Source organism: Urocampus carinirostris, chromosome 15 (assembly GCF_059441175.1).
Source record: "Urocampus carinirostris isolate Australia breed hairy pipefish chromosome 15, RoL_Ucar_1.0, whole genome shotgun sequence".
NCBI lineage: Eukaryota > Metazoa > Chordata > Actinopteri > Syngnathiformes > Syngnathidae > Urocampus > Urocampus carinirostris.
In genome coordinates this window covers 2539288-2566796 of record NC_142363.1, presented here as the reverse complement: position 1 = coordinate 2566796, position 27509 = coordinate 2539288, and the positions used below count along the sequence as shown (strand labels likewise).

Genomic DNA, 27509 nt, shown 5'->3' with positions numbered 1-27509 from the left:
TGGATGATCTTATAGTTAAATTAAGTTTAAGGATGAAAAAAAACGAAATATAATGAAATACACACATTAAAAACTAGAAAGTAAATGTTATCTGCCATTTGGACATGATTTGTTTGTTTATTGAGTTTTATTAAGTGTAGTGTAAATAGGAAATAAAAAAATCAAGTCTTGTCATTTTTCATCGATGCTACTATTGAGAGATAGATCTTCAAACCTCAAGTACCCAATGAAGTGCCTTCAAGTACCCTCATATTTAGGACTATCGATCTAATGGAATATTTAATTTCATTCTCCTTTAAAGATTCGTTAAATTATTTGTGAAAGTAGTTACCAAGAAAATATCCATCTGCTTTGGGCAGAGTTGGAACAGAAAAACATGTCCCAACCCTGCTAGTTTTAGACATAGTTTCTTTATTAACAGTGGCCTATCTTGTTCAGTGAATTACAAAAAAAAAGAGAAGCATTATTGGCATGTTTTGTTTTTTGGGCCAAGATTTAAGAGCCAGGCGTTTTGTACTTAGTCACATTTTTCTGTTACTAAGTGATCCTACCTACTTATTATGCAGTGGGAACATACCGTGGTAAACAGTGCCGAACTTCAAATTACCTGTGCTGCAGTACTATATTGCCGTTTTTTACAAGAAATATTTTCATACTGCCATACGGAATATTGTGCAGGTGGAAATGACTATGTTAGGTGCTCACCACCCAGGGCATAAATTCAAATTTGGTTTGAGTTTTTCCATGCCCTCATTCAGGTTTCAGATTAGGTGATGTTGTAATGGTATTCTGCACAACTATTTGATACTCATTGTGATTAAACAAATAAATGTGACTTGAATTGGCTTGCTAGCAAGGCAGTTTATTAAAATGTAGCACCTGCGTCAAAAATGTGTTGCCGACCCAGATAAAATGTTGGCACCTACTTTGCAAAGCTCATTACCATCACACTGTAATGTAGTGCAACGCAGTCTGGCAAGTCCTGACTTTTGAGTCATAACAAGTGAGGGCAGATATGTGAGGTTATCTTTGTATTCATGTTAAAAACCTATCAACTTCATATCTTCAGATTCAGATTCAGATCTACTTTATTGTCATTCTAGTACACGTGTATACATAACGAAATGTCGATACATCTGACCCGCACAGTTTCCTTGAATGTACAGATATCAGTAAAGTTGTATTGTATTATGGCTACGTATAGTATTTTACCATAGTGCCGATAGTGCAAGAGGAGAAGCTAACCGGATGTGCAAAATGGGCAGTCAGGTTAACAAGTCAGGTAAACAGTAACATTAACACTGTAACAATAACGCTGTAAGTACAATAGTGCAGAGAGCAAATGTGCAAGGAGTGGCAAGCAAAAGTCAGATTAGCAGCCTTTTAGATTTAGGTTAACTATATGTTAGATTGACCATTTAACAGTCTAATGGCCAGGGGGACTAGACTACTGCGGAACCTGGTGGTCCTGCACCGCACACTGCAGTACCTCTTCCCAGAGGCTAGCAGAGTGAACAGTCCATGATGGGGGTGAGAGGGGTCCCCGATAATGTTCTTAGCATGGGATAGGCAGCGTTTCTGGCCAATGTCCTGAATGGAGGGAAGTGTAGTCCCGATTATTTTCTCTGCTGTCCTCGTTACCCTCCTCACACTACCCCAGTCGGTAGCGCTGCAGCCTACACACCACACAGAGATACAGCTGGTCAGGATACTCTCTATGGTGCCCCTGTAGAATGTGATGAGGGCGGGTGGGGGCAGGTGGGCCCTCCTCATCCTCCGTAGGAAGTACAGGCGCTGCTGTGCCCTCTTAACCAGTGATGCAATGTTCACGGACCAGGTGAGTTTGTTTGTAATGTGCACCCCTAGGAACTTGATACTGCTGACAACCTCCACAGCCTTGTTGTTGATGCAAAGTGGGGCATGGTTGGGCTGGTTTTTCCAAAAGTCGACAATGATCTCTTTAGTTTTGTCAACATTCAGGACCAGGCTGTTGTCCCTGCACCAGCCCACCAAATGCTCCACCTCCTCTCTGTAGGCCAGGTCGTTGTCGTCCCTGATGAGGCCCACCACTGTTGTGTCGTCAGCATACTTCACGATGTGGTTTGTGGCGGACCTAGGGACGCAGTCGTGTGTCATCAAGGTGAACAGCAAGGGGCTCAGGACACAGCCTTGGGGGGAGCCCGTGCTGAGGTAGATGACATCTGAGATGTTGTGACCTATCCGCACTGATTGGGGTCTGTCACTGAGGAAGTCCAGCAGCCAGTTCCGCAGGGGGGTGTTGAAACCCAGGAGTCTCATTTTGTCTACCAGATGTTGTGGGATGATGGTGTTGAATGCTGAACTGAAGTCCAGGAACAGCATCCGCACATGGGTGTTCTTCTCCTCTAGGTGTGTCAGGCTCAGGTGAAGCGCAGAGGAGATGGCATCCCTGGTGGAGCGGTTTGTCCGGTAGGCAAACTGAAAGGGGTCGAATGAGGAGGGGAGACTGGAGGTGATGTGCTCTTTAACCAGTCTCTCAAAGCACTTCATTATGATAGGAGTCAGTGCAACGGGCCGGTAATCGTTGAATGATAAGATCTGGGGTTTCTTTGGCACAGGGATGATGTTGGCAATTTTGAAGCATGATGGTACTATGGCTTGGTCTAGCGAGGTGTTGAAAATATCTGGATGCCTTGAGTATGAATTTTTGAAAAACAGAGTGCTTTTGCATTTAATATACTGGTATATATATATATATATATATAATGTTTTATTATTTTTTTAATTTTAAAAGAGTATTGTCTGATTTTTAGACTTTTTGGCCCCAGGCAAAATAATGCATGTTTTCCTAAATGTAATTTAAAACCAAAAAACCTCTACTTTATTCATTTTTGAAAAGTGAGGTGCTTAGTTTAAGGTGTCTTTAAAAAGTTGAAATATTTTCTCGAATAAGTATGAGTTAACAATGCCCAAATGAGTTCATTGCGCCTATCTGCTTTCATTTTACTTTTCTCAGGCCTGTTAGGGGCAGATCACCCCCCCCAAAAAGATGAAAGTGTTTATTCGAGTGTGTCTAAGAAATGCAGACCCATTATGTGTTATTCTGCTTGCCATGTTCAGGCCAGTCATGATTGCAGCCTTAAATCTTAAAATGTAGCACCCCACCTTTAAGTTGGCTACTTTGAGAGTTGTTAATAAGACAAATCTAATCGTAACAGCCTTGTGGCCACAACTAATGCATCGATAGGTTTGGGGAATAACAAAATACACATAACAGCGTTTCGTAATCAGGATACAAGAACAAATGGAGTTGTATAACGTTAGTCACAGGAAAAAAAGAAGACGTAGTCAAAATACAGGTATTTTTCTATGAACAAGGATTACTTTACAATTGTCTCTCTCTCTCTCTCTCTCACTCTCTACACAGGCAGCTGTCCGTACACTCTCAGGAACGCCGAAGGTGCCTGATGACAAAACAAGACCAAAATGTTTACAACACTAATAGAAAAGTGTCATGTAATTCAAGTGCAACTAACAAGACAACATCAACAAACAATTAAAAACAACTAAAATTACATAAAATTAAATGACGAATGCAATTTAATGACTGAAAGCATGTGCCCTCTGTCACAGATTCCTTTCAAGCATGCATTCATTCACTTCATGCATTAATTCACATGTGTCCATTTGGTTGGTTCGACGGTTGGATCCCTTAACCACTAAAGTCATAGGGGCGCCATTTCCTTTCAGTGTCTTGGGCAAGTACAGCCTGGTGGCACCCATTCCTCTCCAGGCCAACATGTGTTTCCTCCTGTTCTCGAACTGGGGACCTTTTGCGTATTAGGCAAATGTACTAACCACTGCACTACGGAAATATTTACACATACATAATGCACTCATACATGAATTGTGTCTAGCATAATTTAAATCACTGACATTTGAGAGACAGAGAAAGATGACAAGAAATCCCAGAATGTGTTAGAAATTTAGAAAGTGAAAACATTGTGTGATTTAAACAATATTGGGTTTATCTGTGCTCTTACTGTGAGCTAAAACAAAGCATATCTTGCCATGTGAAAGAGGAAGTTTTATTTCTGCTCAATGAGGTTTACGTGGTTAATGTGAGCACTTCATTTTGTTGGACTAGAAGAAACTACCTAATCTTGGTTTCCTCCATTTCTTTTTCAAGGTTAGATTGTTAATTTGTCTTAAACAAAATGTTCTTAATTTTAATTACATTTAGTTCACGTTTTCTTTTATTAGCATATTTGGCATTGGAGTGATCCAAAAGTAATTGAGGTATTCAAGTTACATTACTGAAATATTATAGTTTTAGTATTACGTTACTGATTAACAGGTAATTAGTATATGTATCAAATTACATTTTTAAAGTAACACTACCAACCCTGTGCATCAAAATGGAGAAGGAGCTGTAATTGATACCCCCAACAATAATTTAATTTGAACAATTCATAGTGTCTTGACGCAAATAGATTTAAGGCAATTATTGAAAATATGACGGATATTTGAGCTACTATCTTGTCTACTTTTTAAATGACATTTCCATTTACATAAGCATCTTTGCTATGGATACAATATTTCTAAACCATAAAAGTTAATTTAGTGATGTTGGTTTTAATCTGGGCAGCGTGGCGGCTGGGTGGCTAGCACACAGCCCCATGGTGGGAGGTCCAGGGTTCAATTCCAGCTACCGCAGCCACCCCGTGTAGAGTTTGCATGTCCTCCCCATTCCTGCATGGGTCTCCTTTAGGCACTCTGGATTCCTCCCACATTCCAAAAACATACCTGGCATGTGAATTGGCCAGTTAAAATTGTCCCTAGATGTGAATGTGTGAGTGAGTTGTCGTTCTCTGCGTGCCCCTGAGACTGTCTGGCAAACACTTGAGGGTGTCCCCTGCCCACTCCCCAAAGATAGTTCGAGCACCCCGGGGATCCTAGAGAAAATAAGCGATGCAGAAAATGGATGGATGGTTTTAATCTTGAGCAATGTTTGAATTTCTTGTAATTGTCATTTTGATTCTATCCAAGAAGGACACAAATGAGTAAGTGAACAATTTATTTTGTTGAAAAAATCAAATTTATTACTTTTTATGAACTTTACTCTGAATTTCAAAATTGTTTGGTTTTACGCAGTACACAATTGTTTTTTAACAAGAGAGCTTCTTGAGAACAGAAAAAATCTACCTTTTGCATGCAACTAAAGACTGATTAATGGGATAATCCGGTTTTGTTTCCAATTAAAAATGATCTAGAACAATTTAAGGCTTTCAAGAATATACAGTTATGCCTCTCCAGCCTGAGTGACTGAAATAATTTCTCACTGGGTTAAACAACAAAATGTATGCCGTCACAGCAGACAATCTAAAATTAATGTACGTATGGGCAGGTATATGCCGAGTATATTTAAAAACAGGGCTGGCTAATGCCCAAAGCGTTGCCACTATTTTTCTTTAATGGTACGTGGGGACTGAGTACAGCACACACCAGATGATAGTAATAGTCTAGACCAGGGGTCGGCAACCTATAGCACGCGTGCCAGCAGTGGCACGCGAGCGCACGGCAAAATAATAATATTTTTTTCATGCGCATTTTTAGGTGAAATTTAGACATTTTCAGTTGCGCGCTGTTATTTAGAGGCTTTACGGTAACGCCCCGCCTCCTCTACTTCCTGAGTGCATGTCTGCGCCGCGCCTCGCAGAGGAGGAAGGATCCGTGTTTTAACGCACCCAGAGGAACACCGGTGAACGATAAATGAACGAATCACATACCTGTCAAACTCCACGGCTCCATGCCCTTACAAACTGTCGTATTTGGCCCTTACAAAATAATCTTACACCATATTTTTTTTCCAGAATGATGCATTATGGGAAATCCCCAGGCGGCAGACGCATGCGCACAGTAGCATCAAACCGCTAGCTTCGTTTGCAACGAAAAAAAAAGATATGGAGATAAGAGGCTACAGTGGCGAACTGGTTTGTTCATTTGAAGATTTTATTGATGAATGGTGTGGTAGCTGTCCATATCCAGTGTTTGAAATAACGTCTGCCCGGACGTTTGCTCCTTTTGTGTCGGGAGTACAACTTTCACAAAATCTCTGCCCGGGTGGCCGACAACTTTTTCAAGAAAAAAATACTCTTTTCAAATCAAACGTTTGCTTTATCTCGATTTCGAAATCAGCGTTCGGTTTCGAATTTTCGGAATTTCCGTTCGTTTAGCAATTTGCATACTCGGCAGCCGATCAGAAGACATCGAATAACTTCGTGCTTCCGGACTTTCCTGAGCGTTATAAGGTCGCGCATTTGCATATAACTTTCCAAAGTTGTGAAGGATATGTCAGAGTGTGCAGTTTCCTTATGCGTGAGAAGATAAGCAGGACATTGTGGTTCAGCCTTTAAGCATATTTATTCCTCAACAGCAAGCGAAACAAAAACACGGCTCCATTCTATAGAGGGCTCCGCGCTTTGTGCTAAAAATAGTAACACGGCTTCGTGCCGGCATCTTGGAAGTCTGTTGATTACAAGCGGTGATAGCGAGAGGAGCAAATATTTACTCAGTTTGTCTATTTATTTACTCAACTAGCTTCGTTTGTGTACGGATTTTGTCCATCAACAATATGGAAAACTACGTGGAGAGTTTAGAAAAGCAAGCACGCGAGCGGTACGCTGCGAAGTTGCATTTTATTGGAAAATTGGATCCCTACAAAATTAAAAACAAAGACTGGAAGTCTGATCCCGATTTGTTGCCGTGTGTGACTTACATCGAACTTGTTAACTATCTTATTTTCCACCCAAGTCCCTTTTGTGAACTGAAGGATTTTCAAAATTACAAAAGTATGGAAGCCTACGACAGATTTGTTGAGGAATCCTCTTACTGTGTTTGTCAAGGTTTGTGATGTGGCGAAAACATGCGAACATTGGATGATACTACCAGACATGGGGACTTGAGACTGAGTGACTTGGACTCGAGTCGACTCGAGTCGCTGTTTTTATGACTTGTGACTTGACTTGGACTTGGCAATCTAAGACTCGGGACTTGACTTGTGACTTGACTTGCCCAAGAAAAAAATACTTGGGACTTACCTGGGACTTGAAGGTGAAGACTTGAGACTTACTTGAGACTTGCACATGTGTGACTTGGTCCCATGTCTGGATACTACACTGAAACTCAAAACGCTATCCCGCCCCCCTCAGCCATTGTAAATTAAAGGTGTTAATTATGAGCCTTTCATCTAAACAAAGATTGAAAATAAATACAATTGCAAACAGCGCATACTTCATGTTTGTTTGATACATGTGTATGGTGAAGTAGTTATTTAATGTTTAATGTCATCCACTGAGAGAGAAGAAATATCTCATCAAAGTGGATGAAATGCACATTTACTATGTATTCTTGGTATATACTTGTTCAACATCTAGATCTTTTAAGAATATTTTTTCAGAAATGTTACTCAAGAAGCAACACCTACAGTATTTAACCTAGCCATACTTGAATGGTGTCGACAGATGTACATGAAGTACACAAACCTTTTTAAAATTTATTTCTACATCATAAATAATTCAATTTACCTGTCAGAAAGTGGTCAGAACAAACACGAACACAGTCAAGCTTTGGCAAATTCGACCGGTTGATAGCTGCCAGCCACATTCGTCTTCGCCGTTCACTTTTCTCCTAAGCTTCAATCCCCTGATTGTAAACACACTTCGGAAGTCTAAAGAAGCCCTTCCCACCCTTTTCCCCTCGGCTACAACAGCCAACAATAACGCACGTATTCGGCATTACAATGTAGAATCTAACTGGTTCGCTGAACAATAACAATGAAGTGAAAAGCTTTGTGGACTTCCAAAATGGCCGCCAGCAATGCATTGTGGGTAATCTTAGGACCTCGAAGCACTCTATACAACATGGCAATCGACAATAGTAAAACGAAATATGGTGCGTGCGTAATGACGTCACACAATGGAAAATGTCTTACCGCAATATCACGAGTTAGAGCGCTATTAAATTGACAAATCTTAACAAAGGTAGACGCACAGAGAACACAATAAAAATTGAGAAGTGGTTAGGAATCAAGACAAAACCTCAGCCCCAGAATTAATATTCAAAGGAAGCAAAATTTATGATGCTACAAAACGTAAAGATACATTAAATGCATCGTGGAAAGAGGAGTTCACGTGGCTTGTAGCAAACATTGCATGAATGAAGATGAGTAAACACAGGCACAGACTGATGGCAGATGGAAAACAGCGATGTCATATCCATGCAAAGTAGATTTATAATGAACTTAATTTTAAAGTGTTGTTCTGTTATATATTCTGATTATCAAACCTTAATACTTTGTAACAATGTTTTTTTTTTTGCGACTAGTCGTCTTATTGTGTTTCAAGTTGTGAAAAATGGGGCAGGCAACTTTATGGCTGGGCAGGCAACTTTTCAGAGTTGTCTGCCTGGGTGTCCGATAACTTTTTGTCAAGAGTTTCAGACACTGCCATGTCACTTTATTTTGATTGTAGTTCATTGTTGATGAAGAATAGTTGAAGTCATGGATGTCAACAGGCCTTTCCACATGTTGCTCACAGTAATCCTATAAGTAAGAATAGTGGAAGATAAATTGGTCAGTTATATGATTTCAATGTATATCCATGTTGTATATTCAGACTGGTGTAAAATGACAGCTCTCTTGGATATAAAAAATGGTTGTGCGAGTCATTAATCTTGGTGTGGCACACTGATTTACAAGAAAATTTGAAAGTGGCACTCCACACCGAAAAGGTTGCTGACCCCTGGTCAAGACAGACCGCATATATATGGTTGAATATGTGCTCTAAATACACACACACAAAATCATAATATACAGTATGTAATCGTTTTGTATGCTTTTTGTGCATCCTGCAATATTTGACTATATAAAAATAAATGTGAAAACAAAAACATTTTTCAAGCTAGTTTTTGTTGACAGTTGGCGGCTTGACCTTTGGCTGAAAAATCTTAACGCTTAATGAAGACTGCATGCGGAACGGATACATTCCTGAATCCATACAGGCAAATAACTATAATAGAAGGCATTTTATTGGCGTGTCAATGCACACTGCCCCGTAACGGTTGTGGTTCCGCTGCAGTCCGCCTAAAGCTTTCCCCAACTTTTCTATTAATAGATTTTATGAATCAAAAACTATTAATCCATAAGCAGTAAGGATGTCAGACATCAGAGACTCTCCTTACTAAAATACATAACAAAATATCTGTACTTGGAATTTTCTAGTGTGTTCAATGGTTTTAAAATATTGATTAAAAAATATTATACATGGATAAACATGATATTTGAGTCATATTTGTGGAAATTTCCATATATTCTGGATGCAATGTGGATTAGGTGTCAGTGTGAAAACAGTCTACAGTAAAATATCTTTGAATACTTCAAACTTATCTAGAATGGGTCACTTAAGTAATCCAATTGTAATCCAATTCAGGTGACTAAAAACAAAACAACCAGTTTTTAAATGACAGAGTACGCCCAACTTCTTCAGTACATTACATAAACGAAGAAATGCAAGGCAAATTTATCGGGAAGCCTAAATTATCTTTAAAAAGGATGTCAAATAACAATAATGATGATGCAATGTCTGCCTGTCTTGCAAGCCACAAATTCCGAGACGCTCACACACCACAAGCATATATCAAAGTCCTGTGACAGACATGATCACGAGGTTACAACTTCTTACTTAAATGTGTTCAAGGTTTGGAGTGTGTTGTCTATGTGCATAATCTGGATTTACAAAACCCCAGTGTTGTGTGCCCTTTATGTATAGTCAAGGTTTCTTTATTTTCCTCATCCTGAGGTTTTTAAGATTTTCCTTACCCTCATTTAGGTTTCAGACCGGGGGATGTTGTAATGCAAGGGTCTCTGACCTTTTTCAAGCGAGAGCTACTTTTTGTTACAAATTAGCGCAAAGGGCACCCAGTTTGATGTGAATTTCTAAAATAGCAACTGATCTATATGGCTTGCTAAATAGCTAAGAGTAGCTTGTTAAAAAGGTAGCCAGAACATTTGGTGGTTGTTTGCTTTATAAAACCTATAAATTGGAATTTAGTTTTTTGTATTTCCTTTCAAATGAATCAAAAGAAAAACTAATAAACAATTCATTTAATACATGAATAGATTGTTATTCTATTTTCTTAATTGGTTGAAAATATGATCAATACTTAGAAATTGATTTTTTTTTGTTCCTGAGACCATGAACTGAAATGAATGTATTTGAATTGCAAAAATAATATTTTATTATATTATTACTATGCTATCAGCAGGTTAATTATTAAAGAAATTGGGTTAAATGGACGTAGTCAACCAATAATTAAAAAATTGTACTAGAAAATCACAAGGACACAGCACTAGTGAGCTATTTTTAGGAAAGGTCTGCGGGCAACTCAACTGCCCTTAAGGGGCAAGGTGGAGACCCCCGTCGTAATGTCGAAGAAGAACAGAATTTCTTTTTATTGTCATTCTTTGTAACCATGCACACAGAACGAAATACACCTGACCCGTACAGTTAAACTGTAGCGAGCCGATGCAGCCGCAGCCAAACAGGGCTGCAGCCATTTTAGTCATTAGGTGACTAAACCCCCCAGTTCCAAACCTTAATGCCGAAAGCCAGGCAGGGAGGCAATGAGTACCAATATTGTAAGACATCAACATTCAATCCGGCCGGCTCCCTGAACATTACCAGAGAGCATTTTGACGAACATTTTTTTTACCCCCCCAAAAAAGTTAAGGTCTGGCGGGATTCGAACCTGGGTTGCCGCATTAAGAGCATCAAACTGTTGCCAATTTATTTGTACAGCAGACAGAGACAGACAGACAGACAGACAAAGATTAGTTTAGCAACAGCGCAGTGGATGACGTCACACGCTAGGCCAAAAGTTCGACGTTCCTGCAGGAGGTGGACATCTTTGGGCCTAGGGTTACACCACCTCGTGACCACGTAGATAGCGAGTCCGCCTCATCTCCGCTTCCCGCAGGCTTTTGTGTCTCTGTCTGCTCTAACAGCGCTGAAGCCGGGTAGCTCCACGTTAGTGTGCGGGATGCTAGACGTGAGCCACGTTTCCGTAAAACACAGCAAACTGCACTCCCTGTACGCTTTGATGTTTTTCACTACCACAACCAGTTCGTCGGTCTTATTTAATAGAGAGTTCATTTCCCATGATTACGGACGGTACCGAAGGCTTATATTGCCGCTAGCCGCTTAGCCTTCACCTTAACTCCAGCTCTGCAGCAACGATAGGTACCCCCTCATCACGCCGGCACTAGAATTCTTCAGGGCAAGGAGTTGATTCCTAGAATAAACTCATTTTTGTGTGTTACAACCCATAACCATAGGATTGAAAGTAATCCAAAGCGTAATAGTCAAACGGGATGAAAAACACCAAAGATAGAAGCAGACAACAAAAACAAATCACAAAAAGAGCGAAATAACACAGAGCTGCTGGAAAGGCTGCCGCTCGCGGCGGCGCCTATGATGATTTCCGACCGGGGGATGTTGTAATGCAAGGGTCTCTGACCTTTTTCAAGCGAGAGCTACTTTTTGTTACAAATTAGCGCAATGGGCACACAGTTTGATATGAATGTCTGAAAGGTCTGCACAAAAAACAGACTATCACAGTCTACAGATTATTAATACACAATCCCCTGATCTAAACCTACATAAGGGCAAGGGAAAAACTAAAAACTTTAGCATGAGGAAGAATAAGGCAATAGATTTTACGTAATTATCACGCTATCATTAGTCGCACTACCAGAAACAGATGTTAGTTTCAAGTCAAAAAAAGCTCAGTAGCCTAGATGGTAGGGCGCCCGCTCCGAGACTGGGAGGTCGCTGGTTGAAGCCTCGGCCGAGTCATACCTAAGACTTACAACATCGGTACTCATTGCCTCCCTGTTTGGCGCTCGGCATTAAGGGTTGGAATTGGGGGGTTTGGTCACCTAATGACTCCCAACACAGCAGTTGGGTCTAAAAACTTGGCGCCCGATCGAAGGCGACGAGTCACGTTGATAGCTTTGCGTGACAAAATGATTTCCGGTAGATATCATGTTGATGGTTGATACTGGCTGAATACTAAATAAATAATTTCGTTGTGTATTTCAAAATTTACAATGAGAACACATTAGTTACTTACAATGCTTAGAATAGAAGAAAATAATAGAATTTGTTGTCATTGTAACATGTGAAACACACAACAAAATTAACATGTTTCCCTGGTACCGTGACCAAAAGTAATGTGATAATGAGATTAAACTGAATACTACTGCTTTTTCACAAGTCATCTATACCACTGGGGGTCCAGTGCTATGGACACTAAACGATCGCTTCTCGGCCTTTTGGCTAAGTGTAGCTAGGTCCTTAGCTTGGCCTTGTAGCAAGGCTTTGATGCTAGGTCCTTAGCATAGGACCTAGCATCAAAGGCCAAGCTAAGTCCTTAGATTGGCCTTTTGATGCTAGGCCCTTAGCCTTTTGATTTTTGCATTCCGGAGATGGAATAAGAGCTTGCTCTGTCCACTCCACGCATCGGCCCGGTATTGCAGTACCTCCGGGAACGGTGCTTTCGCAATGATCGCAACAAGGCTTTAGGGCTAGGACCTTAGCTTAGCCTTTCGTCTGAGAGTAAGTGTCCCGGCTCCTAGGCTTTGTAGCGTATAATGAACTGACCGATAACGGATAATGGATAATGAATAACGAAGATAGAACAATAACCCTTAAAAACCCCACTAAACGGAACTTGGACCTGTTAAGACTGCACTGCACCACTGCCAGTCTAATTATGCAATTCGATTACCTTTTTCTTAAAAAACTTCTTTCATAGCTCAGTAAAGATAGTTGAAAGACATATTCAAACCTGCAACTATATTAGTCTTCTAGTAAAGAAGTGCATTCAACTCTGACTATCTCGTACTTACTATGAAAAAGAATCCATGCTAGTGCACAAGTCAGCTGTGTGACCCACAACACAATTTTTAACTTGCAATGCTTTTCATTTGAATTCTGAACAGGAAGTCAATCCAAAGATTTACTTTACAATTTTATTTTTTATGCCAGAGGTCAGAAACCTTATTGACCCAAAGAGCCATAAGAGGAAAATATGTTGTTTTTCTTTAGAGAGCCATACATTAAATTTTTAGACAAAATTCAGCAAATCACCAAACCAACTCTCCAAACAAAATCTAATTTTTACGCACAGAGCCTGTGTCCCATATCAGCAAATGTACCACTTTGTCTTCCCGGAGTTACTTAAGATCGAGGATCATTTTGACTTGAATTATTTTCGTAAATAATGGTTTCAAAACAAGGTGCAAGCAGAGTTCAAATAAAAAATAAAAAAATTAAAAAAAAAAAAATCACAAAAAAATGTATGGATGTGTTTCCCTGCACCGCAATGAGCGCATGTGAAAAAGAGGAGAGCATCCCATGTGTACAGAGATCCGGCCACCACTAGCGTTCACCCAATCAAATCCACCATCCTGCCACTAACCCAATCAAATCCAAGATGGCGGCGTGATCCAAGATGGCGGCGCCCCTGTTCGGCTGCGGCTACATCGGCTCCCTACAGTTTTTTACACTTGGGTCATAAAACCCAGTCTGCGACTCAGTTTTGACGGCGCACAAAGTCAACTCAAACTGCAGATTAATATACGATTGCAGTTTTTTTGCTGGATATGCGATCATCCAGAAATCAAGCGCTCGGTGCTACGACCACTCGGGAGTGTTTATTAAGCCACGGACTGCTACGTCAACAAGACCCAGCGGCCTACAAAGCAGCGAAGCAGAGTGGCAAGAGAGCGGTGTGACCGGAGGAGGAAGCGAGGTTGTCGGGCCGGGCTAACCGCTAGGCTAAAGTCTAAACCAGGCATGTAAAACTCATTTTAACTCGGGGGCCACACGATAGAACAAACATTCTGTCGGGGGCCGGACTAGTAGATTAAAGAGAAAGAAAAAGAGAGATAAAGAAATAAGAGAAAGAGGGAGGGAAAAGGAGAGAGGGCGGGACAAAGAAAGAAAAAGAGAGAGAGAGAGAGCATGAGAAACAAAAGAGATCAAAAGAGAAGGCGTGAGAGAGGGGGAAAGAAAGGGAGCGGAAGAAATAAATCCAAAGAGAAATAGAAAGACAGAAGGAGAAAAAAGAGAAAAGAAAGCGCAAAGGGTTGGAAGAGAGAAAGAGAAAAGAGAGAAAAGGAAAAAAGGAAGTTAGAGCAAAAGAGGTTAAAAGACACACAGAGAGAAAGAGACAAAGAGCAACAAAGGAAGAGAAAACGAGAGACACAAAAAGTGAAAGAGACAGAGACAGAGAGTGAGAGATAAGGGGTGGAAAAGAGAGAAAGAGAGAGGGAGATAGAGAAAGAGAAATAAATACAAGTACAATGTCTTTGTGAGAGGCACCTGGCTTTGGCCAACATCAAGTTGACATATTTCGACCTGCAGCTTGTTTTTCTCTTGCGCTTCTCTGAGTGTTGTCTCACGGGCCGGATTCAATCCTTTAGCGGGCCTGATCTGGCCCGCGGCCCGCCTGTTTGACACCTTTGGGCTAAACCCTTCAAAACGCCTCTCCCATCCATTTTCCTCTCCAACGTTCGCTCTCTGGACAATAAACTGGACCATTTACAACTGGAACTAACATCGAATCGCGAGATGACGAACTGCTGCGCTAAAATTCTGACGAAGACATGGTTAAACTTATCTATCCCGGCAGATGCTCAAGGAAACTGTGCGGGTCAGATGTATCGACATTTCGTTCTGTATACACGTGTACATGAATGACAATAAAGTATATCTGAATCTGAAAAAAATTGTGTGTGCTTGGCTGTCATTTTAGTTTCTTTTGAAGGTTTTTATCATTAAGTGTCTCATTGGTGAACATACATTACTTAACAAGCTTCCATATTAAGGATTCCTTAGCAATGTACAGCCAAAAAAAGTGTCTGTTGCTGTGAACAGAGACTGCAAACAATAGTCAGGACTGAGCTATTTATAAACTGGACCAAACACATCAGAATGTCAGTGCTGCTTTGGCTAAGTATTCACCAAACACAACATTGAGCTTATTGGATCTGGATCTCTACAGGGAAAATTTCTGAGCCATATGTACTCATGGAAAAATCCCTATCTGGCTTGTGAGCCATAAGTTCCCGACCCCTGATGTATGTGGTCTCCACATCCTTGGCATTTTGAATAATATTGTGTTTCGGAAATATCATTTTTTTCTTAATTATCTTAGAAGGTGGCCGATCTGCAACCCAATTTCAACTGACATTACAACAAACAGGTAGTACTAGTTTACATGGTTACTGGTAGCAGGAGAAGCCTCCTGACCTGACTCAGATACAGCACTCTCATCATCTAGTCACCGACGTGTTTTAGTGTACAGCGTCATCCCACTCTTCGGAGATGGGCCGGGTTTGGGCAACGATGGGCAGCAGCATTTGTGTGACAATACTGATTTTAGAGCCTAAACCACTGGGGAAAAACATTTTTTTCCGACTGTTTAAATATTGCTTCCGCATTATGTAGTTGTATTTATTTAAAATCTGACTGTGTCTCACCAGACACAAACCTCACTGTACATCACTGATAGTGTGTTTAACTTGTGAGGTGTTAAATCGTTTTGGAAATGGTTGTGATGTATAGGAGTCCAACATCATGAAAATAGGTCAAGCAGTAACGCACCAATTAACAGCTGGTTCCCACAAGGGGCCCTTGTTTCTCTTTTGATTGGTCAATATGCATTTTGGGGGGATTCCGTGTTGTTGAGTTTTAAATTAAAATGAGCATGAAAAAGTTAAAATTGTTTTGAATTGTTATCTTTTTTGTAGATTTTTAAATATTTTAATTATATTTCCCTTGTTTTTCAGAGTTATTGTGTTTTTGTAAAAATGTAAAGTTCCTTTCGTTTTGTTATTGCATGTTTTTCTTTGTTCTTTCCCCCCAACCGTTTTAAGTCATTCCGTGCATAATGTTACATAATAATTGGTAGTGTAGGGATCAAAGCAACCAAAACAACCTCAAGAGCTGTTTGGAACTCAAAAGAGCCGAATTTCTGCAAAAACGCCATGCCTTGTGAAGACATCCTACCGTATGCTGAACTGACAGTGATTTTTTTTTATTACAAGAAAAACTAGCAACACTGAAACTCAAAATCGTTGTAAACAGAAGTTTTATTCATGACATACAACGAAGGTTGGCATACAGTGCGTGATTAAAGTAGTCAACAAAACACCATGCAAATAAAACGTCAGGCTTAAAAGCTACGCCAGAAAACAGTCTTTTGAAACAGTGAAACAGTCAAATCAGACTAAATCAAAGAAAAATGTGTAAGTACTCGCCATGGGAAATCACAATCAGCCTTTTGCACACGCGCACTAGGCATTGGTAGGAAGTCTTCATATCGTAGGATATTTTGGCAGAACACCTCTTTTCTTGAGCCGACCCGAAGGGGTAACAGTCACTGCGGTGTTATTTATTTACTAAAAAAAAAAGAAATTCCATGGCATACAACTTATTTATAAAGTAACGGAAATAGTTACTTTCCCTGGTAACCAGCCACCTTGTCTAGAGTATTTCAGTAGCTAACTCGGTTTTTAGAAGAAGTCTTGGCTAACTATAACTAGTTACTTTTTAAAGTAACGTGCACAACACTGGTTAGCATACAAGTTCACTTTTGGTGTGTCGTCATGTACATTTTGTGGAAGTAGACAATGTACTACAATTTTTCCTAAACAAAAACCATAGTACTTTAGTTAAGTGATAGTGATTTTGACACCTCTACCGAACTCAAGTCTAGAAATAACTTTTTTTGCACGCACCTGTAAATCTGTCCAAAAGTCGTCCAAAAGACGTCATAGAGTAGAAAGATGAAAGTCAACAGTTGACACCCCCGCTCCTCCTCGTGGCAGCTGTTGTGCCATTTCCCTCCTCTCTCTGTCTGGGCGGATCTCGTCAAGTCCTCCCCCCAAACCAAAGCCAAGCACTCACCCCGGGTTCCAGCTTCATCTTATTTCCACGGCCGCACGTGGAAACAATAGCAGAGTTTGGCTGCACTTAATCAGCAGGAGCCAACACTTAACCCCTTGTGTTTTGACTCCCCGGCCATGTCGCGAGGACACACCCGGGCAACGTCGACTCTGCATAAAACTTTAACCGGACCAGAAAACTCGTAACATTTTCCGACAATGACTATTTGACTCTTACCTCCGTTGTTGTCAGCTTTCCCTCTTCCTAACTTTGCGCCTCTTCTCCCCAATTTGAGCCACTGCCCACCAGTATGGTGGATAAAGGTCCCTTGTTGACTTCTGCCATTATTTTCTACCTGTCCATCGGGGCGGCTATTTTTCAAGTCTTGGAGGAGCCCAATTGGAAGCAAGCTGCAAAACACTTTAGGCTGCAGAAGGAAACAATACTTAAGGACTACCCCTGCCTGACGAAAGATGACTTGAACAAAATATTGCAGGTATGATCAGTCACTCATTCAACAAATATTTTGCTTTATGTCACTTCTGCGGGGGGGGGGGGGGGGTGGGGGGGGGGGGGGGCGTTTTTAGGTTCAGATCTTTGGGGGTGGGAATACTACAGCTCAAGCTCTACATGCAGGCCAAACAAAAATGTTCAATATATAATGATACTACATAAAATAATAAAAACAATACTACCAATAAAGATTTTTTTTGTGCCAACCTTGTCCCTATTTTCCCTTTGTGTGTCTGAAACAAAAATGCCATACAAAAACTACAAAATTAAATTTAGTCTAACAGGGTCTAACATTTTGTATTGTCTTCATTCTAGTTAGAAAATATACTATCATACAACATACCATTATAACATAAATACTACGAATATACAACTACAGTAGTTTTAACATTACTTAAATACTACATATACTTGCATGGAAATGCTTCAAAATACTTCTCCAGAAATACTACAAAGATACCACTACAGTAACACTATAATAAAAAATATTGCTACATAGATATTACGACGGAATACTACAAAACTGCTTCTTTAGAAATATGACAGAAATACTACAAAATAGTAAAGATATCCTGTTTTTATCGTAAATACTGCTGTAAAAATATGACTATTAAGTGCAGCAGTACTATAAAATACTGCAGAAATACTACAAAGATCATATTACTGAATTATCCCAAAATACAACTGCAGATATACTACAAAAAAAGGAATACTGTGTGGTGGCCGTAGCTCAGGAGGTAGAGCGCTCATCTTGGCTCCTCTTGATTGAGAGGTTGCAGGTTCGATTCCCAGCTCCAAGTCGAGAGCAAGACCCTGAAGTAATGCCTCCGATATGCAGGTAGTCTCCTTTCACAGCTGACGGTGTGTGATAGTGTGTGTAAATGGGTAAGTGTAAAGCACTTCAGTGACTTAAAAAGCACTATCTCATTTACTACAACACTATGACTACAAAAATACAACATCATTAATACTACGTATATACTACTGCAGAAATACTACGATGTGGTGCTAGGAATCAAATGAACTGAAACATTTCAAGGCAGTGGAGTATTTCCGACTGTGCATTGTTCGCATATTCGTTTTGTTTCACTTTAAAAATAAATATAAATTATTTTGCGTTTTATCATATTTTAGCCTAAAATTAGAAAAAAATTACAAGACAAATTGTGTGGTTTGGTTGCTTTGAGTCGCTGTTGTTTGTATTCTTCCTCGTGCTTTGTAGCACTCGTTTTAGGTTGCACAAGAGTACAAAGACATCCTGTGGTCAAATATTACAAAGTGCCTCTTTGAAAGAGATGTATCAAAAAGTCACAAAATATGTAAAAGTTATTTTCAGTATACTTGGCAAAGACTCTTAACCAACATTGCAAATGGGTTTTCCTTTTGACACTAGATCCAATTACTTTCCCTAGCTGCCTTATTTAAACAGGCTGCATACCTAAATATTTCGATTGCACAACCAAATACCTAGGTATAAAAAGGGACTTTGAGATTTCCAGGGGTATGCAAAGTGTACTTCACTTTTATACGATTTTCAAATACGTATCTCTTAATTCTGTACTGGACATTTTTGTACGGGTCAGATCATTATTGGATTGAATTGAACTGTCTTTATTGTCGTTGATGTCAACCTTGTGAAACAATGTATACACCAAGTTTAAACGTGTAAGAGAAAGGAGAAATACTGTCAGGAGAAAGGGAAAATGTTAAGACTGGCCTAAGTTATAATAGTGCAATAAAAAAGAGCAGTGCACCGTAACAACAGTGCAATGAAAAGACGTGCAATAACATTAAGCTGCAAAAAAATTCTCCAAATAAGTCGCAATAAAAATATTTTTCGCAGTTATATCTTATTATGGAAGGAAACTGGAGTGACCGGAGGAAACCCAGGCAAGCACGGGGAGAACATACAAACTCCAAATAGGAAGGCTGGTAGCTGGATTTGAACCCATTACCTCTGAACTGTACTGCTCAGCTGCCCCTTGTTTTAATTTTTCATTTATTTATCTATGGATTTATTTTAACAACTGTTTCTCTTATCACTGTAAAGCACTTTGTGCGTTTGAGTTATCTCTATATCGGTTTCATTAAACCAATGAAAAGACTTCATCTAGACCAGTGGTTCCTAAAGTTTGAACTTTTGTTTGACGATTTGTACACAACACGTTAGGGTTTTTTCAAGGTTTTGTAGTGAGTGATGGAGTTTTGGCCAACCACAATTGTTATTGTTCGAGTTTTAAAAGCGCCGACCAATCAGAGGCATGTTTTAATAATTGCACGAGCCAATAAACGCGATATAAAGTTTGCAAGCACCACACTATGCCATACCCACCGTGTGACCTCATTGAGTGTCATGGCGGACTGCGTAAACATAGTCCCATAGTCAACAAACGAGAAGGGAACGAAGGGCAGTACATCACTTGTTTGGATCTATTTTGATGGGCGGCAGTAGCTCAGGAGGTAGAGCGCTAGTCTTTGGATCAAGGGATCCCAGTTCGAATCCCGGCTTGTTCGTGTTACATGTCGAAGTGTCCTTTGGTAAGACACTGAACCCCTAATACCACCAATAAGCAGGTTAGCGTCTTACATGGCTGCAATACAAGGCCGCTATTGGGAAATGTGAAGCACACTGTAAAGCGCTTTGGGAAGTCATTGACCTGAAAAGCGCTATATAAATGCAGATCATTTCATTTCATTGACAAAGCGGACGTGGAACAGAAAAAAAAAAGCCTGATGCAGAATTTGCTTTTCCGTAGTCGCTAGGTCCAGAGGAAACACAAGTAATTTGTACCAGCACCTTAAAAATGATCATGGCATGTAAAAATGATTACAAGTAAAAGACAAAGAAGGTGCATCTACAAGTGGACTGAAACGTGAACAACCCTCCTTAAAGCCGCATTTGCGACCTTCACGCCGTACGAAAAAAGTTGGGAAAGGCACAAAGAAATGATCGATGCTGTGACTCCAGCTTAAAAATGTCTAAAAGTGTCCAACCCCTAAACTGCATGATAGTGTGGTAGAAATTGGAGGTCCGATAATCGAGAGAAAGTCTTCTCATAAGTGGATAAGGATGGGCAGGAGCCAGCCGGTTGGAGGGAGATGTCACTTTATTGATGCGTCAATAAAGATCTCACAGAGCTAGGAACATGACAATGTATTTAAAGCTGGTAGTGACGATTAGGCTTCGATTGAGTACACCCCAAAAGGCGGTCCTGTATCACGTATCAAGTACAGAGCGTCCCGTCCCTTGCACGCTATCTTCAAGGAAACTTAATGTCTGCCAAGAGTATCTTCAAGGATGTCTACCCGACCTTTTCCCACAAACGTAAGCAAGTCTTTCTAAATTTCCACATGTATGCAAATCCATTCTACATTTGCAAGTGTATTTGCCACAACATATCCCCCCTTTTTTTTTTTTTTTTCTTCTGTTACCTTATCCCCCCTTTTGGGAGTTTATACTCCCATTTTGAATGGAAATTAAAATTGAAAATCAATACAGAGTAGTGGCAAAGTATTACAAATCATAGATATCAATACACGGACAGAGTTTACGCGAATCGAAAATAAAATAAAATTCTGGCGGTCAGCCTGCTGTGATCATTCTAACTTTCATTGTTCATGTTTCATTTACAAAAACCCCCAACACTCCAAACATCTGACCCATGCACTAACCCCCCCTTCATTTATCTTTATCCGTACACACTGGATTATACACGCGGACCGTCGACGGTTGATCGGTACGTGATAAAGGTAAATGAATAAATGAACTGATAAGTGAGTGATAACAAATTTCGGTAACAGTCGTCGATACATTCCAAGATGAGTGCATGACTGGATAGTGATATCCACATTGGCCTTTGGCCTGACCCCCGTGAACAACTTGAAGACCATGCATTGTCGTATTCGTCAACGGGTGTCGTGAAGTCAGATGTTGGAGTGAGTGTTCATCCCAGCAGGCATCACGCTCAGTTTCCATGCAGCCAAAAACCCGGAAGCGACGATGCATCCTGACCATCCCAGACAGCAGCTTGCTCCCCGGCAGTGTGACATACCAACAAAAGAATCACAATCAGAAACCAATATATTTGTTGCTGTTATTCCTAGTGCTATATAGTGTGTTGCGTGTTTAACAATAGTGCTAATTGATATCGTATTCAGTCCAGATCATCATATGTGTCTCTTTCCGCAGATGCTCCATTTTTTAATGTAATGTAGACTGACTATTAACGTTGCCAGATAAAATTCAAGGCGTTGAGTCATCTGTTCTTCCTCACTAAGGAATAGGCTTGGATACTTAATCACTAACCGTGCTCATTGAGCTTCTGCCACCCTAGTATTAGCCACTACTGTCATTTGTTCTCCAAAAGTCTTAAGAATTCTTCTTTCAAGAATAGGTATGGCACAGAAACACATAATTATTACGACAGTTAGCACAAAAATTTCCCCTTTCGCTAACAGACTACCCCAGTACCCAAATGTAGACGAGAACCAATCAAAAGAGATACTGTTCTTTTCAGTATTTACCGTCACTTCATTGCTCAACTCATGTATCTTCGACAGTGCTTTTGTGAAGCTTCCTGCTTCGGCTGTGTATAAAGGTATATAAGTACAGCATTCCTCCTTTATCATATGACACACGCCTCCTTTACTGGCTCTCCTACTGCACTGAAGGCCTCGTTAATGTAATTAATAAAACGTCGTTGGTTGTAATAAATCAATAAATGTAATTAATCCATTCTGCGTTCTTTTTCGGAGTTATCCAGATAAATATCGATTCTAATCCAGACTTAATTTCATTCCTAACTTTAAATTCCTCTGGAATTCCTCTCGGTTGTCCGATGGTATCTAGCTATACACGTCTACCCGGAACATATGCTTTCTTTACTGCGGCCAATTGTCAACAAAAATATTTCATTTAATTACTTTTTCCCCTTTACATTCCTTTCTTTTGTCACTTGCATGTCCCCCTCTTCTCTTTCCCTCAATGCCTACTATCTCTTCCCCTTTTTACCTTCTTTTACTAACTTTTATCTTTCTGTATTTGTAACTTCCTTACTCGCTCTGCCAACAATCCATTTTCCACATAACTTTCCCTTCCCCTACGCCTTCTAACACTTTAGCCCATGGGAAAATTGACATATAACCATCTCACTTATCTATTTATTTATTTATTTTTCTTTCCAAACCAATTCAATCTACTATCTTAGCTTCACCTACTTAATGTGAAAATGACGTGCATTGATCTACAATGATTCATCTTACTCATTTTTATTCGACTCAATGAATATTTCCTCCATATTCAATGAAAAGAAAGTATTTACTCACGTTTTTACACTATTCTTGTACAACAATGCTTCTATCTCAAATTACTCCATTCCAATTCACTCAATTGGATTTTTCCTCGTCTTCACATTCCCTAATCTTCCAATTTTGAACTGAAAACCGGAATAGGTTAACTTTTTCTTTTTGATATTATTCTATCCTTTCTTGGTGTTATTCTGGCATTAACATAATCTAAAGCACCTAAAATAACCAAACATAATTTTCTAGACTTTTCACTTCTAAATTCATCGTTTTCCAACTGAAAAAACATTTATTTTTCTGGGAACTCCATAGGCTCTCGGACGTTATGTTGCACACCCTTAGCGTCAAAACGATTTCTTAAAAAAAACGAACGTTTTCGATTCCTAACGAGACGTGCTATCGGTTCTATCTAAAACAATACCTTTTAAACCGTCTTCCTCTTTAAAAAAAACATCTTTCTCGTCTCAACGAGTACTGTATTGTTCCATTTTTCCTTTTCCTTCGATATTTTCCTGTTAATCCTTTCAGTTACGTGGGCCGATTAAACGCTGGACAACCATATAGACAAGAAAGATAAGAATACAGGAAAGAATACAAACACTTACAACATTGAACAAACATAAAACATAAAACAAGACAGATGGCCCACAAAATTTAATTTTAATTAGTCAAATTAAGTCAGTGCACATTGAGACCATGCGCCTACACAACTACCGAGTTAGGGTTATGGTTTTCCTCTTCTACACAATCTCCCGAATTTTACGTACTGGCCGTGCACTCATTTTTGGCTGTCGGCGTTGGTGTAGGTTTTTCTGGACTTTGGCGTGTCGGTACCCTTCTCGCCTGTATCAACACATTAAGGTTTAGCATATTATCCGTCACTTTAGTCTGTACTGTCGTTAACACATTTGGTTTTCGGTAGTCCATCGGCACTCCGACTGGTTGCACGTCTTTATATTTATTTTAAGTGAAAATCAAAATCCCCACTATAAGATGCCCTATCCATTTTGAGCATTCTATCCCAAAATTCTAACTAGAAGATAAACAATTTATTTTTTAAATTGTCAGTTCTAAATTTCAAATTTTGCTTTTTCACTAAATAGAGTCACTGGATCAGTTTAACCATTATCCTTGTCAGAATCATTTACCCTGATTTGAGTGTTTGAGTGTTCTCTTTTGTAGATTGATCACATCCGAGAAAAAAATTTGTATGCACTTTTTATTTGCATTTTCTTTTGATTTTCAACGTGTTATCTTGCTGTTGGCCATTCCCCTCGAGGCAGATGACCAGGATAGATTGTTAAATTGTCAATTTAACCCAAGAAAAGACGTTTTTATTGTTATGATTCACTCTTTGTTTTGCCTTTTATAAAAATCATAACCTATATATGATCTCTTCAGTAAGTAAACTTGTTCAAAATAACAGTATTTTGCAAAGAAAGCAGGTAATTCACGCTCAAAGTGAATAATTTTGCCAAAAATGAAAAATACCATCCCAAAATGTTCTCAATGTGGGCGATTTGCTAATGGTGAATGGTTATCTTAATTGATTTTTGTTAATCAATTTGACAAACATTGCAAATTCTGTAATATTACAACATTTCTTCTGTGTAATATTTTTCTATCCGTCCAAATTTCGTAATTTGAATCTCAAAAAACAGTTATATGGAGAGCTTATTCAGAAGACAATTTTTCATCAATTTCGGAAAAAACTAGGTTTTAACTTATTTTTACGGAATGTCTCAACTTCCCCCCTGAGTTAAAACCTAAGTTCACAATCTATGTCTCTCTTTCGTCTGACTCATCCCATAATACTCGGAATTTCAGTAACTCAAACTTGTCTTCTATCGCAATTGCACTATTCATACACGTCCCTCTACTCAATCAAGGAAGCAAGGTTTAGGGCGCTCTGAGGAGAGGGATGACTGAGTATGGGCGCCAAGAGTGGACTGAGAGTGTGATCGTGGCCACTGTGTTGTGCGGTGCAGAGACGATTCAGTTCTATTAAGACGACAGCAGTGTGCTTGTGTGTGTGTCGTCGTATCGATACTAATAACTAAATGGAGTGGAATGGAACTATGATGACTATAACATGAAACCAAACGAGACGTCACGCTCTATAGAGAATTTATCGACCTATTTCATCATCGCTTACAATCTGCTCAAAATTTTTTCCCAACATTCTGCTTCTTAGAAAGAACCTAAAAAGAAATCCGTCATTAAAAGCGCAATTAACCACCAGTCCATCGTCCCAAAAACAATGGTTCTAAGTCAAGGGTGGGCAAACTTTTGGCGTCACGAGCCTGGGGACACATCCAGTTTTCCTCATTTACAGTTATGATGTTATATTTCATTATATTTATTTCATGTTTATCTATTTTGTGTATATGTATTAACCCCTACTGAACACCAGCATACCTTCAGGGCAATTGCAGTTGATTCAACAAGGTTCGTTTGCTTTCGGAACGAACTAATCCCGTTTCAATCCAATTGATTCAAATTGATAATGTGTTTCGATTTACAATAGTTTCATCATTCCATATTTACTGCTAGAACCAATTAAACTTATAAGTAGAGGTACAACTGTGTCATTGTAGCTGTGCACGTATGTAGTATTTTTTTCATGTCCAGCATGGTCGCCGTGGCGACCGTCTAATTTGCGAGTGCCCTTCTTAAGGGCTTGCCCGTTCTGAGTAAAAGCCTGTTTTATGAGTATTCCTAGTCTGAGTTCCTGTTTGCCTGTAAGCCAGTTGCTGTTTTGTTTATTCCCTGAGCGTTGGACAATTTTGCTGAATAGAAGTAACCGGTCGTTAAGCGATTGAGTTCTGGTCCGCTCTGCACTTAACTCAACCATTTCTGCAGTAGTATCTTATAATATTTACAAAATAAGATTAAATAAGATTCTGTAATATTTTCGAAGGCTGTAGTAGTATTTTTGAAGGATTTTTCTTTTAGTAGCGCTAGTATTAATGCCGTTGTAGTTTTGTAGCAGCATTCTTGCAGAATTTCTGTAGTTGGTCTTTTTAGAATTATAGCCGTACCATATACTATGTCCCGGTTTCCAAGCTCTATATTCCGTTATCTAGTAATTTCATAGAATTTCTGTAGTAGGATTTACATTATTGTAATACTTTACCATCCCATTTCTTGTTCTCCTTTGGTTTACTGCACATGAATGGCTGGATTAAACCCTAGAGGTTTAATTCTGACCCAATTGTGGAAAAATGTATTTGATAATGTTACTTCCGGCGCCGTCACGAATGGCAGCCACTCCAGCAGCTCCCGTGTTATTTTCGCTACTTTTGTGATTTATTTATTTGTTTATTTATTTTTGCTTACTTTATCAGTGCCTTGCAACACTTGGATTACTTTCTATCCTATGGATATGGGTTTCATCTCGCAAAAATACGTACATTAAACAACACCACCTACATTGGACATTACCGAATCTTACTGCAATATGTATTCTGTGTAGCACTATTTAGTTACCCTATATAACATGCTAAAGTGGGCATTTGCACGTCACACTGGGTATTTGTATATTGTATTCTTTTGGCTTTATTATTGTATTGTTCTCAGCTCAGGGATGCTGCTGGAAATGTGAATTTCCCTCAGGGGATGAGTAAAGTATCTATCTATCTATCCATCTGATTAATTCGTTCACCCCTGTGCTCAGCATCTTTTTCTATAACAAAATCTTATGTATTGCGTGGTACGTATCTTCTTATTCTAAAGCAAAACAACATGTTATGTCTATGTTTACTTGCCTTCAATTAGATATTGATCCTTTTAATAATTTCCTTTTATTTTCATAGCTTATCTATAAAAATACTGTTATATGTTTTGCACAATGCCGACAACTTTTTTTTTTTTTTTTTTGCACTACAATGACTATTTTTCACCAAATGCATATTTACACAAACCTCAACTGTATGTAACATTTTAAATGCACATTCTTGTGTAAATATTGTATTAATTATAACTATAACCTTATCTTTTCCGAACCTTTACCTAACTCTGAAGATGGAGTGTCATGCCAAATTTAATTGTCAGTTACAATATGTGAACCCGTTTTGTAACTATGTCCGTAAAGGTATATTCCATTCCATCATAAATGGTCTGGATTTATATAGTGCTTTTCAAGACCCTGGGGAACTCCAAAAACACCACCTAATGTGTTGTTTTTCATACTTTTGTCTCAAGTTTTTCATACCCAATTTTCAGCAAATTATCCTTATTTAAATAACTTATGTTGTATGTTTGTCTTAGTGTTTCTTTTCCCTTTCCTTTCGGAATTAAAGCAAAACAATATACTAGGTTAACTTTTTTGTGTAATTCAGGGGCACTTAGAGTCTCGTTAAGTATCATCGTGCTTACGTACTGAGATGTTTTAGTAAATTAGCCAGTTTATTCAATTTCTAAATTTTTCTCTAAATTTAAGTACTAGTAGACATTAATTATCTTAGTTTAATTAATTTCCATTCATTTCCCATGCAGTTATATTTCTAAATCACCAAAATCGTCTTGTATGGTTGTCTCTAAATCCACTAATCCGTTATTTTGAATTCCTTTAATCCTTTCCAGGATTGATCAATCTTTTTCTCATTGTCTTCTAAAACAAAAATGCTCTTTTCCATAGACATTGTTTCATTTTAACTTAACCAAACCATAAGTCAGCTATTGTTTCACATTTATTAATCA

At 39.2% G+C, this 27509-nt stretch overlaps 1 protein-coding gene, 1 long non-coding RNA gene and 1 pseudogene across 2 annotated transcripts in view; 2 read left to right on the top strand and 1 right to left on the bottom strand.

Moving 5' to 3' along the window:
* Positions 1-7520: 7520 nt before the first annotated feature.
* Positions 7521-17026, bottom strand: LOC148351322 (uncharacterized). Its single transcript, XR_015852857.1, has 2 exons — positions 16844-17026; positions 7521-8581 (listed from the first exon to the last, which is right to left on the bottom strand). It is a non-coding gene; the product is annotated as an uncharacterized LOC148351322 (long non-coding RNA).
* LOC148351323 (U2 spliceosomal RNA) lies at positions 12355-12599 on the top strand (annotated as a pseudogene).
* Positions 16422-27509, top strand: part of LOC148351321 (potassium channel subfamily K member 5-like) — a 41459-nt gene continuing 30371 nt past the window's right edge. Inside the window, exon 1 of the mRNA XM_088354271.1 lies at positions 16422-17487. Coding sequence (XP_088210397.1) covers positions 17302-17487 — 186 coding nt within the window. The 5' untranslated portion in view covers positions 16422-17301. The remainder of the gene's footprint in view (positions 17488-27509) is intronic.